This window comes from Poecilia latipinna, unplaced genomic scaffold (assembly GCF_001443285.1).
Source record: "Poecilia latipinna isolate Pla-1442-1.1 unplaced genomic scaffold, P_latipinna-1.0 Scaffold517, whole genome shotgun sequence".
Lineage (NCBI taxonomy): Eukaryota > Metazoa > Chordata > Actinopteri > Cyprinodontiformes > Poeciliidae > Poecilia > Poecilia latipinna.
Genome location: NW_015113133.1, coordinates 310,712 through 329,675, shown reverse-complemented (window position 1 = coordinate 329,675; position 18,964 = coordinate 310,712). Strand labels below are relative to the sequence as shown.

General features: G+C 39.8%; 1 protein-coding gene across 3 annotated transcripts in view; it reads left to right on the top strand.

Moving 5' to 3' along the window:
• Positions 1 to 331: 331 nt before the first annotated feature.
• The window catches only part of LOC106952462 (kinesin-like protein KIF21A), a 24,464-nt gene continuing 5,831 nt past the window's right edge, over positions 332 to 18,964 (top strand). Inside the window, exons 1-20 of one of the 3 annotated variants that reach the window (XM_015040571.1) lie at positions 332 to 551; positions 1,477 to 1,676; positions 1,752 to 1,859; positions 1,976 to 2,044; positions 2,974 to 3,116; positions 3,409 to 3,553; positions 4,611 to 4,805; positions 5,003 to 5,104; positions 5,912 to 6,077; positions 6,511 to 6,531; positions 8,914 to 8,971; positions 9,229 to 9,283; positions 9,368 to 9,570; positions 11,014 to 11,139; positions 13,936 to 14,072; positions 14,498 to 14,672; positions 15,502 to 15,666; positions 16,594 to 16,711; positions 16,860 to 17,030; positions 17,150 to 17,349. In XM_015040571.1, coding sequence (XP_014896057.1) covers positions 347 to 551; positions 1,477 to 1,676; positions 1,752 to 1,859; positions 1,976 to 2,044; positions 2,974 to 3,116; positions 3,409 to 3,553; positions 4,611 to 4,805; positions 5,003 to 5,104; positions 5,912 to 6,077; positions 6,511 to 6,531; positions 8,914 to 8,971; positions 9,229 to 9,283; positions 9,368 to 9,570; positions 11,014 to 11,139; positions 13,936 to 14,072; positions 14,498 to 14,672; positions 15,502 to 15,666; positions 16,594 to 16,711; positions 16,860 to 17,030; positions 17,150 to 17,349 — 2,762 coding nt within the window. In that variant the 5' untranslated portion in view covers positions 332 to 346. The remainder of the gene's footprint in view (positions 552 to 1,476; positions 1,677 to 1,751; positions 1,860 to 1,975; positions 2,045 to 2,973; positions 3,117 to 3,408; positions 3,554 to 4,610; positions 4,806 to 5,002; positions 5,105 to 5,911; positions 6,078 to 6,510; positions 6,532 to 8,913; positions 8,972 to 9,228; positions 9,284 to 9,367; positions 9,571 to 11,013; positions 11,140 to 13,935; positions 14,073 to 14,497; positions 14,673 to 15,501; positions 15,667 to 16,593; positions 16,712 to 16,859; positions 17,031 to 17,149; positions 17,350 to 18,964) is intronic. The other 2 variants (XM_015040572.1, XM_015040573.1) reach the window with 2 other exon arrangements.

Below are 18,964 nucleotides of genomic sequence, written 5' to 3'. Positions count from 1 at the left end.
GTTCTTAGATTTCTCATGACAAATTTAGCTACGATGCTGTTACTGATCACTGTGATTACAATTTCGATTAACACACGTTTTTGCCAACTAATTTTCTTCAACACAACTGTCCACTTTCTACCCCTCTCTTTGCGACATTTAGCATCCAAGCTACTAAAAATATATATTAGATTCTGGGGAGCAAACTCACCAAATACATCAGTAGCTTTGATACTATATGTGTTGAAACACTTTATTTCAAATGCCAATCATGCAGAGTCTGCATACCAACAGTATATTTGGGCTGTTAGATAGATGCAAGATATTAAAGTCCTGCAAACTTCTTAACCTTTCAAAAGACTGAAATATGTCTGTGGCTGCAGAGAACTACCAGGCCGATCTGGCCAACATCACATGTGAGATCGCCATCAAGCAGAAGCTGATCGACGAGCTGGAGAACAGCCAGCGGCGTCTGCACACGCTCAAGCAGCAGTACGAGCAGAAGCTGATGATGCTGCAGTGCAAGATCAGGGACACCCAGCTGGAGCGCGACCGCGTCCTTCAGAACATGAGTAAGACCCACAGATCATCCACTAGGTGGCGCATGTGGTCTTGTTTTCAGATGGTGACAGCAATGAAGAAAAATATACATGTTTGATCAGCTCAGAAAAACCCAAATTGAACTCGTTTTGTTCTCCAAATAGACTATAATGAAGCTAGTGTCTGTCAGAAGATGGAAACGGTTTATATTTAGGCTTAAAAACAGTAATAGATCAAACATTCTTCTAGGAATTATTAAAGGGGCAGTATCATGTGTTTTCCAGGCATATAGCGCCATTTTAAATCACGATAAAGTAACTATTGTACCGTCAGTTGTGATAAATATGTTGTACATATCAAATATGACTTAAAAAAATTTTAAATTCTTAATTTAACACATTGAAATAGGGCCTCTATCTCTTTAAGATACTCCTGTTTCTAACACTCCAGCTTCAGGAAGTCATCACAACATGGCTCCTCTATTAACCCTTTAATAATGTTTTTACCACCATTGCACTGAGAAGTAGCTCCTATAATGAGCTCTTATGCTCCACATCACAGCTCCACCAGGTGTTTGCTAATTGCTGCTATAGCTAGTCTGAAGGAGCTTTGTGGAGGAAAGCTATTCTGTAACACGGAGCTTGGAAACTGCAGCTCTGAGGAGGAGCTTCATCCTCAAAGGGGGGGCTAGGTCTATCCAGGTGTTTGCACAGATGAATGGTTGCCATAGAGATTAAAGTATTTGTCAAACATACATAATAAAAAAAAATCAAATCAACACCCAGGGTATATTTTTGATGAGGGAATAAGATTATAACATGATATAAAACTAAAAAACTCTGTATTTTACAAAATACATCACCTTTAAAATAAGCGATTGTGTAATGCACCTTTAAAAAGCTTGTCAGCCTGTCCTTTTTGTAATCCACCTTTCTTGTTTGTGCTGGACGTTTAAAGACTCTGTGGAAAGTGGCACAGAGGACAAGGCTCGTAAAATCAAGGCTGAATATGAGAAGAAGCTGAGCGTCATGAACAAGGAGCTTCAGAAGCTCCAGTCGGCTCAGAAGGAACACGCCCGCCTGCTGAAGAACCAATCACAGTACGAGAAGCAGCTGAAGAAGCTCCAGATGGATGTGACTGAAATGAAGAAGACAAAGGTACAGCTTTTTTTTTCAGGTGTAGATTTTCTTGCCATGCATTATGTAAACTTTAGTGTGTTCTGATATTTTCAGGTTCGTCTTATGAAGCAAATGAAGGAGCAGCAGGAGAAAAATCGACTGAATGAGTCGCGCAGGAACAGAGAAATTGCCTCTTTGAAAAAGGACCAGCGAAAGCAAGAGGTCAGCTTTCTCACTTCTGTTTTAATGCAACTCTGCTGCAGCAACATGAAACAATGTAGGAAATGCTTCAGTTTTTTTAACCACTTCTGCTGATAACGACACTGTTTCTCCTTCAGCATCAACTAAAGCTGCTGGAGGCTCAGAAAAGGCAGCAGGAGCTGATTCTGAGGAGGAAGACTGAGGAGGTGAGGAGAGAGAGAACAAAAGGTGGAAGATTAACAGGCTGGCGGGGGTGGGGGGGTTCTTCCCTGCTGTGATTGGTTATGTATCAAGCATGTAGTTGGTTAACTTTTCAAAGAGGTTTGCATATAATTTAGAAAATGCAGTCCCACCAAATTTTTATAAAAGCTTTACAGACCAAAATTTAGTTTTAATTTAATGGTAGAATCTTAAGATAAAAAATAAAAGAAATCCAACTTTGAATTTTAATGCATTTATTTAGCAGGAAAAAAATTCCTCTGTAAAAATGTTTATTCATATCAAGGCCAACAGTGCTGCTAATACTTGGTGAGTGTGCCAGAGTTAAAGGGGCAGTAGCCCAGGGCGCCAACTTTTAAGGGGAGTCCCTAACATTTTTTTTTTCCACCTGTTTTTTAATGAATGCATATTTTGCAAAGACTACACTTTGTATAAATCTCATAGGCCCAAATCATGAGTTGTATCATTTTGATATTTTATTAATATAAACAATAATCAAGTATTTCAAAATCATGAAGTTATAATAATAGTTTATTTACATAGAACATTTTTAAGCAAATGTTGCGAAGTGCTTTACATTCAAAGAAATCTATTAAAACAGCATCATAAATCATTCTAGAAACACAAAATGTATACCAAATCAATATTATATTCAGTTTCTTTGAGAATAACATGGAGCTATTGGCTAGAAGATATATTAAACCAACAATGTATCAGCGCATACCTACTGATTTATAGTATTACATAAATCATATACTGTAATTTACATTTGTAAGTGGATAAGGCACCCAAACTGTCTCCAGCCCAGGGGCCCACATCCTTTTAAATCCGGCCCTGCTTAGTATTGTCCTCTTTCGCCAACTTGTAGCGATCCCATGTTGCATCAGCTCATATCTGGCATGTGTGTGTTTGTCAGGTGACTGCTCTGAGAAGGCAGGTGAGGCCCACCTCAGGTAAAGTGGTCCGGAAAGTCAACCTTCCGGAGGTTCAGGACTCCAGCCACCGCCCGCCCTCCGGACGCCTTTACTCCTCCAGCAGCACGGCTGCCAACGGCACATGGTGAGGCTACAAATGGTTCTTAGGTTCCTACTAACAAGATATAACTGAACCTGAATATGATTTCATCTAATCAATACAGTACCCTCTTTTAACTTTTTCATATATTATCATTTTATAACCACAAATTACATTCGACACATTTCCACCAAATAGTGCATTATCGTGACGTTTAAGGAAAATGATTCACATTTCTTCTCTTTTAAAAAAAGTTTCAAGCTTCAAATTGAAGTGTGTCTTTATACTGTATGTACTGAGGAGCCTGAATGACTGACGGCCGATGCCGTGTGTCCAGGTCCTCCTACAGGCGCACAGCTGGTGTTTATTCCACCAGAGTCGCTCGTAACAAATGGCAGACCCTGGAGCGGCGCATCTCAGACGTCATAATGCAGAGGATGACCATCTCTAACATGGAGGCCGACATGAACCGTCTCCTCAAGGTGAAGTCATGACGCACCCAGTGGGATGTTTTATTTCAGCTTTGGTTTTAAATGAAGCTGACAAGAGCCAGAACACCACCTGTGGGTTGTTGAAAGTTTAATACATCCTTTAAAAGTCTTAAATTCATGTATCTAAAATTAAAGTCTCATGTCTGAAATTCATTTAAAAAGTTGGCCTTAAAAGCGTTAATCTTAAATTTTGTCATGCCAGGACTATTTAATCCAGCATATTCCATGTATTTCTTTTTGTTTTTTTTCTTAATTTTCTTTTTTTTTTCAGGCAAAAGTTTGAGTCACACTCAACCTCAAAACTGTTGCGTTTACTGGTAACTCACTGCTATCAGACCCTTGCTAGCTACTTAGCTTTTTTTTTTTACATCTAACATAGGTGTGTGCTAATTTATCACTAGTTGTCTAGGCAACATTTATTTATTATTGTGGAGATAAATCTTAAATTCACTCATAATGGTCTCTAAAAATCTTAAATTCAAGTTGGTGAAACCAACAGAAACCCGGTAATAGCTTTGCTATCTTTGTTGTTAATAAAGTAAAAGAGGACATGATGCATTACATTAGGTTGAAGGTTATTATAAGACTGTGTAAAAGTTCTCTTAATATAGCAGGCTCATCAAAGACCCGCTGCTTGATGCAGTCCTGTTAAATTTTCTTTTTAAAGCATATGTTTAAATACACTTGGTATGTGTTGGTGACAACTCAAGACACATCCGTTTCAAAGTTCTGCTATTTTTAATGGCCAGACTGATTCATGTGAATTTTGTAAAATTGTTCTTGTTTTCAGGTCCGTATAGTAAAAAAATAGGCTTAAAACATATTAGCACTCTAATTAGCGCTTTCGCTAACTTTCAAAATGCTTTAGCATTAGCAAAACTAATGATTAGTGTATTATGATTTAAAAATAGAATGAAAGGTAAAACAATAAACAGTTGAATCATCTGATATCTTTCATTTCTGCTCTTCCCCATCAATTCCAACATTGATCACATTCAGAAGTTGTTCTATAAATAGACTTAAATAACTGTTAATATTTTCAACACAGCAACGAGAGGAGCTGACGAAGCGAAAGGAGAAGGTGATCAGGAAGCGGGACCGGCTGTTGAGAGAGGGTCTGGAGGCAGAGAAGACCGTGCTCCCTCTCAACGAGGAAGTGGATGCTCTGACCGCCAACATTGATTACATTAATGACAGCATCGCCGACTGTCAGGCCAACATCATGCAGATGGAGGAAACCAAGGTAAGAAGGGCTGCTGGCTCTGAAGAATTTTTGGAGGAGTTGAGTCGAGGCTTTTGAATAGCCTGAGTATCTACATTGGAGGCTTTATTAGGCCAAACTGTACTTAACTAGCCACATAAATACTAAAGCCTGCTTAGGACTTATTTGCTGAAGAATCAGTAATTCAAAATAATTAAAGTAAATAAGTTTTTTTGCAGGAGGAGGGTGACACAGTGGACGTCTCTGCTGTGATTGGTTCTTGCACTCTGGTTGAAGCTCGTTTCCTATTGGATCATTTCATGTCCATGGCAATTAACAAGGTACCGCCCCTCACCTTAACAGGAGACACCAAACCTGCTTTGTTAGCTGTAACTATATGTAAAAATAGTTGATCTTAATGTGGTGATTTAAGACTGTTACGACTGGCTCAGGGTCGTAACAAAAACATGAAACCATGCCGTGGTTAAAGTGCACAAACATAAGGCTTTATTAACAAAACAACAATGGATTGTGGAAATCAGCATCAGTGGTGTAATGTGAATGCTTGGATGTGTTGTGTGAATGCATGTGGAAATGTTGAAGTGCCAAAACAAAGACAAAATCAAAGGTGCAACAAAAGGGAAACTGAGGACTGGCCACCAAACATCTCCAGCGGCAGAGTGGACGCTGCGGAAAGCCAGCGACACTGAAGTCGGGGACAGCCAGGTTAAAATACTCTGCACGCCCAATCACCAGATCCGAGTCACCTGCAAAGGGGAGGAGCATAAAGACGGACACCAAGACACCTGCAAAACAGCCCACAAGGCCCAGGGCCGTAACAAAGACATTCAAGCATAATAATGTATCAGGCCAATATGCTTTATAACCTATAATTTTCCATATGCTGGTGGAGATTTTCAGGCATTTAGGACATGATAGTTCTCTTTAGACATTGAAGAAGTTTTTTTAGATCTTCAAGTAACAAGAAAAGTCGTCCAGTTGGTTTCTAGATTTATAATTTAGGTGGATACAAATGTGTGCCTACGATAGAACCATTGATTTCTAAAGACAAATCAATAGGTTTTTATTTTATTTAAGGGTAAATAAAAAAAAAACGGTGGTTAATGTAAAGGGTATGACCTTTCCAGGGTCTACAGGCGGCTCAGCGGGAGTCTCAGGTGAAGGTGATGGAGGGCCGCCTGAAGCAGACTGAAATCACCAGCGCCACACAGAACCAGCTGCTGTTTCACATGCTGAAGGAGAAGGCCGAGTTCAACCCGGAGCTGGACGCTCTGCTGGGAAACGCTCTGCAAGGTACAACAAACCCTCACCTTTAATCTGACTAGCTCCAATTTCATCTTAGAAAGTAGGACGCTGACATGTTTGTTCATTTCTCAGGTTAGTTTTAGAAAGGCTTTTGTTCTTTCCGGAAGAGGATTGGGTTGCTGGTCAGCTGCATGTTTGAACCGTTGGAGAGATGTTCTTGCCTGTTGCCATCTGCTGAACAGAAGCTGGCCTTATTAGTTTCTGATACTACAGCAGAAAAAAAAAAACATTTCTGCACTGCTCTACCTATGGTTTTTTTCATGTTTGTATTTTGCCAGCCTGTTCAGTAGTATGCTATATTTAGTCTAGCCACTTTTACTCCTGAATTTTGCTTTTGTTTTTTACTGGGGGATTGTTTTTTGATTTGTGCACTTTTGTTTTCCCCCATGTTTTTCTTTTTTGCTTTCTCATGTTTTCACAGAGCTAGGTAACTTCCCAGTTGGTAAGTGAAATCACATTAGACCCTAATGCTCCTTATGAATGCATGGTTCCTACTTTTGGCATTTTTTTTTTGAACTAACTAAACTTAACAGAAGCAGGTGCATGAGGTGCAGTGCAGCCAAGCTTCCCTACAGTTGCCAGCTGACCCTCCTCCCCCTGTTCCTTAATTCAGACACACTCCTCCTCCCCTCCGTCTCCCTTCCAGCTGATATGTGCTACGGCCTCCATGCTTTAGCACCTGCTAACCCTGGTGCAGACACGTTTTACAGGAATAACTACGTGGATCGTTTCAGATCTCTCCAGTCTCAACAGGAGAGACAAGCTAATAATTTCTCACACTCTTAACTTTTCTGACCTCTTACCTCCATCCCAGCCCTCACACACCGGGTCACACTCTGACCCCCGACCTCCCATCTTTTCCTGCTGGTTGATCCCAGCGGAACCAGCAAGGAACAAGGTTGACTATCAAAAAAAGCATGGCAATTATTTCTTTTCTTTTCACATTTTGCTGGTACATCTCAATAAATTAAAATATTATTAAAAGTTGATTTATTTCAGTAAAAAAAAATTATTTCAGATCTTAAATTCATTGTAATAAGAGTGATATATTTCAAGCCAAGCATTACTGCAGTTAATAATGTCACCTTTTAAAAATATTGGCCTTAATCTCTTTTTCTAAAAGTGATTTTATTATTATTATTATTTATTTATTTATTTATTTATTTATTTATTTATTTATTTATTTATTTATTTATTTATTTATTTTTGCCCAGACAACTTTAGGCAAAAAAATGATTTAGGCCATTATTTTTGGAAGGTGACAAAATGTAATGACTTGTATGAAATCAAAATCAAAATTTCAGTTTACCAGAAATTGTTTTGCATGCAAATAATTTTAAAACTAATTTTTTTAATATGGAAATGTTGGCCCACTGAATGTATGTCTATGTATTATACAGTACATGCTGCCAGTACTTGTTTGGGGCCACTTCATGATAACCTAACTCGGTTTGCATGTGTCATGACATGGAGACAATTATCCTGTGTCACTGCTACAGTGAAAGTTCCTAGTGTTGTCACAAGGAAGGTGACTGCTGAGGCCCATTTTTCGGATACATCTGTGTGTGGTGTTTTCCTGAAGGACTGACTCCATCTGCCGTCCACAACCCCTCCAAACTGTTGACTGTGCTTTGCTTCATAAAACTGTGAAAGCTGCTGATATTTCTGTGGTTTGTGCATCTTTTGAACAACTACCTTTTTCATTCCAGAAATATTCCATTAATCCCAGACAGAAATAAAATGTTACAACACTTGGGGAAATATAGATTGCCATACGGTTTGTTATTGGAAAATCATCTCACTGTTCTAGAGGGGAGGGTGTTATCCAGACAGAACTTTAGATAGTCACACTCTCAGTCATGGTGTCGTCCTCTCCATGTGGCTGGCACAGCGCATCCCAATCCATAACCTCAAAACAACCCTACAGGGCTTCTTCAGCTTAAACTCCTTCTTAAACTTTTTTTTCATTACCTCTGAACAAGGGGCTTACATTCCAAGCAAAGACACAAAAGATGGTCATTTTATTTGCTAGGAAGAGGTCTTGCTTTGGAGATGCTTGAATCCTTGAGATTTGCATGAAATAAATCCAATATCTTACTTTCCCTAATAGAGCAGCTGACAAACTTTTGAAATGTCGAAAGTGTGGCAAGGAGTAAGGCATTGTTACAATCGCCAGATATTGTAACAAACTTACTGGGGTTGTCATGTCTGTTGTTTAGCAACAACTGAGCTGATGACGTCACATCCAGTAAGACTAGTGAACAACATCCAACACCAGAGGGAACAATCGCCTAAAAAAGCAATTTTTCTGAGTTACCTTGAGTGAATTGAAGATTTGTAGAATATTTTGTGAATTCCATCCTTGTTGAAGTTGCCTAGTTACTCTCTGGTGGACAGCTGCCAAGTTGTCACCAGTCTTCAACATGACTGTGTAGAACACAACATGGCCCTAGGATTTCTTAGGATTTTTTTTTTAAATTGGTAATATTCATATTTTGGGCCTACATTAGAAGCATAATCCACAAAGTCAACAGAAACAAACACTTGAAATATATCGCTATGCACATAATGAATCTGTGTAACAAGTTTTACTCTTGAAGTACTGAAATGAATGAACTTTTCTCATAATATTCTATTCTGCTGAGATGCTTAGAAGCCTAATTAAGCAGCTGCAACAAAAAAAGCAGGAAAAAATGGAAAACTCGATAAGTAAAGCAATGTTAATGAAGATGAGCAGGAATCTCATTTTTACAAAGAGACTGTCATCACAGTGGACGATGGTTATCACTGAGCTCTGATGTTCTTCACTGATCTCATTTGATAGAAAACGGGGATGATAGCAGCAGCGATGAGTCAGCCCAGAGTCCCTCAGCAGAAGGAACGTGAGTTAATGCTTCAAGAAAAACAGCTTCTTGCTTATTTTTTTTTTCTTTAAAGATGCTTCTATTATTGTGGGTTATTTTGAGGGTTGTCATGTCTCTTGTGTTTTTTTCTATTTTATGTTATTGTGGCAGTGTGTGCTGTAATTGATTTTTGATGTTGGAGTTTCTCCTGGTTTGTTTTGTATGAGTTCCTTTTTTGCTTTACTTGCGGTGAACCTTAAGTGCATTTCTTGATGTTTATTGCATTTCCTCTGTAGCACATTGGCGTCGGACCTTATGAAACTTTGTGGGGAGTCCAAAACAAGGAGCAAGGTACATTTCAATTATAGTCATAATGTCTGATTGATTATAAATGTTAGCTAGGCTTAATTTGTTTGGGTGGATTTTTCCACACAGGCCCGCAGGAGGACCACCACTCAGATGGAGCTTCTGTATGCAAACAGTGAATCTGCCGGTGATGCGCCCGCTGACTTCTCCGGCCCCATGCTGTCTTTGGCTGAAACCCCAGATGGAGGTGGAGTGGACATGGACTTGTCGGGCCCATCAGTCAGAGACTACACAGCTCTTTCCCCTGGCTTTTCCTCTAAAATGGGCAGCATGTAAGTCCAGGCCCAGCTCTCTTCCACATACAGGTTCAGCTCTACAGTTCTCTATGCTGCTGCATGGTGGAGACTGCAGCTTTATTAGTTTGGTTGCCTTTCTTTTTTCTTTTTTTAAAACACCTTCTGTTAGCCCAGCAGATATAAAAGCATGAAAAGATTTATAAATCAAAAAGAATGCATGCCGTGCAAAAACAAGCTCTTTACGGCTTTATCAGAACTAAAAGTAGAGATGCACCGGTCAGAGATTTTTAAGCCGATTTCCGATAAAGGGAAGAGCTGAAAATACACAATAACCTGGTGATGTAATGTGTCCCATTGTCACGACATATACACTTTTTTATTGTAAGATCATTTAAAAATATTTAACAACTTACGTTTTAGTTTGTCATCTCTTCCATTACAGGAGCCTTATAGTCTTTCCATCATGATTGATCAATAGTTATTTTTTATTAGGAGCAGAGGCTTGCAACCACTCTGGGTTTGAATAATATTTGAAAACAATGATAATTAAATTGTTGACATCTTGGATATTTTGTCTTTAGCTGTGTTTATTAGCATTTGGCATAGTTAGTATTACCAACAGCAATCCTTTTGTGTATTTCCTTTGCTGTGTAGTTTCTTTCTTTCTTTTTTTTTCTTTAAATTTATTTTTAAACACCTCACTGATACAGATAATAAACTTATAAAAGATTTCTCCGCTCCATAAGCAGGAAGTGGACTACAGTGCAGGGCATTCTGGGTAAATGCAACCATAACAAACTAGCGCTCGCTGAGAAAATGGCTTGTGGTCTTTTTGAGAAATCCTACAACCGCTAAAATCTGACATTACGCCATTTTTGTTTACGTTTCATGAAGAAGGAAGTTGTGCTCCGTGTCGTCTTCGTTTTCTTCAGTGGTTCTTGGTGCAGCGCCAACACAGGCGAGGAGGGGAACAGGTTTTTTAAAAGGTTTGAATCATTTTATGCAGTGTGGTGTGAAAGAGAAACACACCAGTTGGAAATGTAACAAATGTTGTCATTTTGGTCGCCAATCAAGCCAAATCTGCCTGACTATCAGGTGTGAAAACACCAACTTATCTCTCGGTGCATCTCTTGTAAAAATACTAACCAGACTGCTTTCTCCGTTTTTTAAATCCCTGCTTCAAACCAGTTGCACATTTACTTCCCAACACTTTCTAAAGATGCACCCCCACTCAAATTACTAGTTCCACTTTTGACTGCTAGAGCATAACAAAAACCTGAAGTGTCTTTATCAGTAAACATGGGCTTGGCCAGGAACACCCCCTCTGTTGGGCCTTACAGTACCAGGTAACTGTGTTTCTGTGTCCACTGCTGCATGCTCCATCTCTACGGCATTTTGCTTGGATTGAAGTGTCCCAACTGCTGCTTTGTAAATATTCTTGTTTGTGTTTCTGAACAATTGGTCCAACCGAACACTCAGCTCTGGCTCCAGAACTGTGTCAGGTTTGGAGAAGCGAACCCCAGAGCCGTCCCCGCTCTCTCGCAGGAAGACCTATGACAAGGCACAAGCAGCGGCTGACAGGGCAAAGGTCAAGGAGAATAAACAGTAAGAGCTTGTTGCCAGCATTTTGGCTGGAAAGCTATAAGAAGGTGAAGCTACAGTACCTTAACTCTACTAATACTCCTGTCAATTTCCTGCTGTCGAGAGGCATGAAGCGTTTCCTAAACCAGTTGTGCTCTGAACTCAACATGATTTTGCTCCCTAACCTTGAAATTATGACTCTTCCTTGAGTCATAATGACTCTTTTCATTCCTGCTGGCTCTGACTTTGGCCTATCACTCTGCATCTGATGCTCCTTGGATCTATATTTTGTTTCGAATTCACTTTTGTTTAAAAATGTTCTTTTTAAACATTCAAACCATCACAAAGTAGTCCATAGCTTCAAAATGGAAGGAAATTATACAGACCTGCATCAAATCTCTTCTATTCTGACGGCCCAAAATAAAATCTATTGAAGCTAACTCCCTACTGAAGGGGCAATATTGTGTACAATTAAGTAAATCATTTTTAGCTTTACATCATGTTATAATGTTATGTCCTCACCGGTAGTGTTGCTTTGATTTTTTTCATGCATCTTTAAGAAATTCTTTAATCTCCTGTAGCAACCATTCAGCTGTGTAAAACGTCTGGGTGGACCTAGCTCTGCCTTCCTGGATGAAGCTCCTCCTTTGAGCTGCAGCTTCCAAGATTATAAGGTTCCACCTCACAGAGCGCCTCTCCCCCTCTCAGCTCCTTCAGACTAGCCAGCAACAATTAGCAAACACCTGGTGGAACTGAGCATCTGCTGAGCTCATTATAGGAGCTCAGCTTATCAGTGCAACACTGACAAAAACGTTGTTAAAGGGTTTTAATAGAGGAGCCATGTTGTGATGACTTCCTGAAGGTGGAGTTTCAGAAAGGACAGGACTTTTTACAGAGACAGAGACCCAATTTCAATGTGTCATATTACACAGTAATATTTCTTCTAAGCCATTTTTGAAATCTATATAATTTTTTTAACAACCATTTCAACATAACTTTACATGATTGTGCTCTAAAATGACACTAACGTGTCTTGAAAATTACATAATACTGCCCCTTTATGAATGTTTTGATTCAATATTTTCTGACTTCCAGAAAGGTGATCCAATAATCACACAGATATAAATAACCACTCCTGAGGTTCCTGCCGTGGAACAGAAGCGGTTAAACAGTTTGTGTTTTGACCACTAAGCTAGCAGGACACCGACCAAAAAAAAGCCTCCAGACTGCAACATGACATTTACACTGGCACCAGCCTGAAGCTATCACTGACATTTCATACGGCAAATCTTCTTATTTGTCATCATTAATAATTTTCTTAGTGTGTCACAAACATTAGAGCTTCAGATAGGTTTTGGATAGGTTTCAGATTTTCATTTCACATCTGGAAACATCGGATAAGATCATGAGACGTTGCAGACCACCATTCAGGTATGAAAGATGGATTTATTTGAAGTTGACCTCATGTTTTGCTGGACCCAGACTCCCCCCCCTACCCCCCCGCCTCGTTTACCTTAAATAAAACATGAAGTGTGTTGTAGACAGACACTGCTGGCTGAGAGCCCATCCTAGCAGTGACGTTATTGTTTCATGTGTCTTCCCTCTTTTCTCCTGAGTGTAAACAGATTTGCACACCCTTCAATGATGCAGCAGCTGAACTGGGAAGTGTTGCTGACCTTTCCAACTCTGTTTTGGTGCCTAATTTCCCATTTAACATAAATATGTTGCATAACAAATTATGAAGTAGACATGGAACAGCATGACTATAGGACCTTGAAAAAGTTTTTTTATTTTTATGGGAATATTTGCAAAAAATAATGTAGAACATTATCTAATAGATTTGACTTAAAACAGATTGGTAACTTCATTTAAACGGTTAAAATGATATTACAGTAATAGTGTAGGACATTATTTTTCTTTTATTTTGGTATAATTGACAACCAGATGGCTGGTCGGAGAACACGTGTTGAGTCACTCTGTCACTAATTAGTTTCTATTCATTAAACATTTCTAGACAAATCAAGAATGGAATTCAACAAGTACTGAAATTAATTTCAAGTCTGTTTTAGGTGATGGAGAATGTTTTAAAAGATTTACTGTTGTTTTTTGTACAGATTTGGCTAAATAAAGTAAGATATATGACAAAACCTCAGCTGAATTTACTAGATTTTTGAGTAAATCACACAGAATAGTTCAGCTTATTCTGCTCTTAGAGGCTTGAACGAGCTGATCATAACTTTTTTAAGTTTGAAAGTGCGACTATCATGAAGACCTGTCTTAGAATGCAGAATTATTTCATTAGAAACAAAGAATTTGACTATAAAAATAATAAGGCAGCCAATGACGTCTCAGGAATGCTGGACTCTGTCTTCCTTTCCAGGATGCATGAATGCCCCACCCTGTTCTCCAACAGAATCCTCCACCTTCTTTCTTCCCTTCTCCATCAGCCCACAAAAGTACTGCCTTTAAAAAAAAAAAAGTTCTAGTAAAGTTTGACCCTTTGTTCCATCACTTGAGGTGGATTTGAACACAGACTGCCCTCTTTGGGGTTTCCATTCTCACTGCTGTGGTGTCTTTCTGTCACAGTGACACACTAAACCAGCTAATGCGATTAACGTCATTTATCTCGTTCTGCTTAGGTGTGTTTCAATTGTTTTTCCTCTCGGCACAGCAAAGATTTGTCCTCCATTTGTGTGTTAATTGGCTCTGAGACCTTGCATGTCTTTGGGTGTGTTTTCTTTCTCTTCTCCTCTCTGATAATTGGGCTGCACGGTGACTTGTTAGCTGATCGCTATAGTGATGTGCGCATGTGTTTTTCAGGGGCGTCATCAACCCAGTGCCGTCCACTAAGAGCAGCCGCTCGGCGATGTTGCAGTGCGTTCACGTGGCAGAGGGACACAGCAAAGCCGTGCTGTGTGTAGACTGCACCGACGACCTTTTGTTCACCGGATCCAAAGGTTAATGCTTCCAGTTCTCACTCCTCTTGGTTGTAACTGTCACATCTCTCATCAGGACTCCATTCATGTCTCCATGTTGCTCCCCTGTTCGTCTATTAGTGCTTGACTCCTTGTTAAGCTGTTATATAAAGGCTGACAGGGCTGAAGGCTGTGGATAAATGAAGTAATGAAACAAAATGACTTTCTGTGTAAAAGGAAAAGTCTCATCCTGAAGAGGCTTTTCAACATAATAAAAAGAGACTCATCTTATTCTAGAACAGCTCACTCTGTTCCCACTAATTATTAATAGTGAAAGAGTTAAATGTTTTTATCATTTAACGGTTTTAACGTCTATATTTGCTGCATTGTTTTTTTGTTTTTTTTAGTTCTGTAGTTCTGATGATCTAAAACGGTGGCAGCATTAACAGATCTGGATCCTCTTGCAGACCGGACCTGTAAAGTGTGGAACCTGGTGACGGGTCAGGAGATAATGTCCCTGGGAGGCCACCCTAACAACGTGGTGTCGGTCCGCTACAGCTCCAGTCTAGTCTTCACCGTCTCCACTTCATACATCAAAGTATGGGACATCAGGGACTCGGCCAAATGCATCAGAACTCTAACGTAAGCAGGAACGTCAATGTGTTCGATTCCCGCTAACGCGCCAATACTGGAACTAACTTTGAAAACATTTAGTGCACTTAGCTTCCCCTAAATACAAATTTTCCAGATAAATTATAAGACTGTAATTTACATTCAGCTGACGAAAGTTTGACATCTGTGTTGAAATCTCGGTTATCAGCTGTTGACAATGGTTCAAGTAGTTAGACTTTTACTTTTATGTTCTTATTTTAAAGTGGGTGAAAACTGTTTACTCAGCAGTTTTGTTTCCCCTCCTCAGTGTTTGTTTTTTTTTCCTGGAAAAAACTTTCTTAAGCAAATGGCATGTAGTATATAACAAACGAATGAATGAGCTATGCAAAAGAAAACAACACTTACATGAACAAACAGCCAGGGCTAATAATTAAGTTTCCTCGCGTTCTCCTCATGAAAAATGGTTCACTTTAGCGCTTTAGCTTCTGCAAAATACTATGTGAACATAGCCGTTCAGTGTTGGTGGAGCTAAGGTTTATGATGAGTGTTTTAGGGTTAGCGCAGCTGTCTTTTTAGTCGGCGGTGCCCACCACTCTCCCTTGTGCTGCTTGAAAAAATTCGAACATGCTTGTCAGCAAAATGTTTTAAGAAATTATCCAAGAAACTTTGCTAATATAAGTTAGAGCAACATTTAATTTAGCCTTGAGGTTAAGAAAGTATTTTTGAATTGAATTTAATATCAACCGTCTCACATGACAATCCCATGTTAGAAGGTTGGGGCGAAATATGACAGAACCTGTTCAGTGAGCTGAAAATGTTCTGGTCACAGATATTCATCAGTTCCCATCTGTGTGTCCAGATCCTCTGGTCAGGTCAATGTTGGGGATATCTGTGCATCTAACACCAGTCGGACGGTCACCACCCCGTCAGGGGAAAACCAGATCAACCAAATTGCTCTCAATCCCAATGGGATGGTCCTCTATGCTGCTGCTGGAAACTCAGTTCGGGTGTGGGATCTGAGGAGGTGAGCTGCCTTTACACTTCTCTTCTAATCCACTGATGTATGTTGAATTACCTTCTCAGGATGTCCACATGCATTTGTGTATCTAAAATGAAGGCCCTAAAATGTCTTGCATTTATTTTGTAAAAATCTAATTTGGCCTTGAGTCCCAGTAATCCCAGCTCTTAAATGTTATGGTGGCCAGACTATTTAATCTTGTATGTTCTATGTTTTTTATTTTTCTTTCCGGACCTGTCTGTCAAACGTTTGCATCTTTATTGCGCTCTGTGTTTTGAGGCTCAAACAATTTCCTTCTCTAGACAAGACTCACCCCAAAAGATTTGCACCTGGAATTGTAAAGTTTTCTCAATGTCCATTTGTCACATTTTCCAGATTTTCTTTCCAAAAATTAAGATTGGTATCAATTTCTAACCACTTCAATTATACATTTTCTGTTGGTCTGTAACACAAAATCCCAACAAAGTACTCTAAGATTTCGGGTGGTAGAGTGACAAAACATGGAGATGTTTAAGAGACTTGACGTTTGATTGTTTTCACCGCTTAAACGACTTAATTCAGACTGAAAACCAGACAGAATCCAATCTCCAGCCTCCATCAGTTACTGTCCGCCGCCTGCTGTTGGCTTTGATGGATTGCCTGTTTATCCATTGTTGGAAAATAAATCTGTTAATAGCCGTCACCCTGGATGAGTAAAACAACATGAGATGGAAATATTCTGTCATTTTCTGAGCGCAAATAGTCAAACTTGTTCTCTGAACTTTAGGAACGAGCTACATTTTCCAAAGTGTGCTGTATAAACCTCCTGCTGCGTTGGTGACATTTTCCCCTTTGTTGTACGATGAATAATAATGTAATCAGATTTCCTGTTGGCTGTCTCTTTGTGGTTCTGGGAGGAACAGTTGAGTGGCAATGCGTTTAATTTTTGCTCAGGTTCGTTTCCACCGGAAAGCTAACGGGTCACCTGGGTCCTGTCATGTGTCTGACTGTGGATCAGTCTGGAAACAACCAAGACCTGGTGATCACTGGGTCCAAGGATCATTACATTAAGGTGGGTTTCTTTGCTTGTAACATAATACAGTCTGACTCAGCCTTCTGATGGGCGTTTGTTTTCTTACTGACAACTAGCATTTGATAGAAAAAACCCAGTAAAAATCCAAAACAGCAGCCAGTTGTTCAAAAGTCTGTTGCTGTTGCAGCTGTTCGATGTAAGTGAAGGCTCTCTGGGGAGCGTCAGCCCTGCGCACAACTTTGAGCCTCCCCACTATGACGGTATCGAGTCACTGGTGGTCCAAGGGGACATTTTCTTTAGCGGTTCCCGCGACAACGGAATCAAAAAGTGGGATCTGGATCGCAAAGACTTGCTGCAGGTACACAATGCCAATCCCTCAAACAGTCTGTTCAAGAGGCTGCTTTAAGATAGCTGCCTGAACGCTGTTATTATGAATTGCACCGTTAGAATAATAAAATGTGTCATTGTCATTCGTAGCAAGTCCCAAATGCTCACCGTGACTGGGTTTGCGCCCTGGGCATCGTCCCCAGCTCCCCGGCCCTGCTGAGTGGCTGCAGAGGAGGGGTGCTCAAGCTCTGGCACACAGACACACTGGGGCCTCTGGGGGAGCTCAAGGGTCATGAGAGCCCCATAAACAGCATCGCTGCAAACAGCAGCCACCTGTTTACAGCCTCCGAGTAAGTCCAACACACACACACACACACACATGCACAAACACACACATGCTTTGGCTGCAGTGAGCTTAGAGAGTCAGTTTTCTGTGGAAGAGTTTGGGCCAGTTTGTGTGGAATACAACTCAAGCTGCCACTGAATGGCTCCATTTTAGATTATGTTACTTTTGATTGCTTCACTTTTTTTAACCACTTTTTTAACATCTATTGAGCTACAGAGTGAGGGATGGGGGGGGGGAAATCAAACAGTAATCAGGTTTAGTTTCATGTTACAGAATCCAACTCATGAACTTGTTGCATATATTCCAAAGTTATTATTATAAAGTTATCTAAAACACTACAGCAGGGGTCCCCAAACTACGGCCCGCGGGCCGGATCCGGCCCGCCTCCACATTTGGTCCGGCCCCCTGAACAATACTAGAGAGCATTCAGATTTTTTTTTCATATATTGTATTTTCCGGTTTATATGTGTATTTTTTCTTCAACCACCAGGGGGCTCTTTAGCAGGAAGTGTGTCCTGTAAACTGTGGGTGTTTTGTTTTGCATGGCACATTGCTGCCTCTGTTGGACTTTTAGGCAACTGCTTAATTTTTATGTTATTTAATCAGTACGGTTGTTTGGTAGCAGTAGAGCAGATGAACAAACATCTGTTATGAACGCCGCATTCCAGGTCGAGTTCTTCGAAGCAATTCCCGTAAGTAGCAGCTTATATTTCAAAACGAGCCTTTATGTTAACATATGATAAAAGAAGCAACTTGTTTGTTGAATTAGTTTTGGAAATACCTGCGGGCGATTTGATTATGTGCTACGTCATTGCTAACTAGCAGGCTGCTAAGATTTCTTAGGTCGTTATGTAGCATTGCAGCTCATAGCATTCTGAGGTAGCTGTTGTATCAGTTGTACTTCTAATGTAACTGAATGTAAAAACGCTTCTGTTTGCTGTTCTGAGCTCATCCTGAGTTGTTTGTGTTTTGACAGTTTCACTCCATTCTACATGGAAATAAAGGAAGAACTAATTAATCCTGACTCGTGTGAAAAGAGTTTGGCTGATGGTTAGTTTTGGTACAAGACACCATAGCGAGACCATTACAAAGTGAATCATTGGAAGTCAAAATTGGAAATAAAAGAAGAACGTGCCCATTAAAAAAAAATTAAGTTTTAATAGGGAATTGAAATTTGAGAATGTTGTTGATCAGTTAAATAGCATTGAGGGGAAATGCTATTTAACAGTCTTTTAATACTGGGATTATTGTGAGAATTTGAGGTATAGATATTAGGATCCAGTAGATGGCAGTAGTGCAACAATAATGGATTCAAGCTGCTGTTGAAATCTAAAGAAGAAGAAGAAGGAGACCCTTTTCATTTAGCACATGCTAGTAGCAGACATGAAGGATCAGCACTTTTACTGTTACAGTTACTGTTCGGAAACTACCGTAATCAGTTCTGTTAAATCTAAACTTAGCAACTTTTTCTTTTTCAACCGTAATAAATGTAATATTCAGTTGACCTGTTACGACTCAAATGTTGGCTGTCCGCCCCCCTCTGCTGCTGCTGCATCACTGTGGAAAACCTGGAGCAGCATAGATATCTGCGACTTATATGTGTATGTTTACTGGTTTAA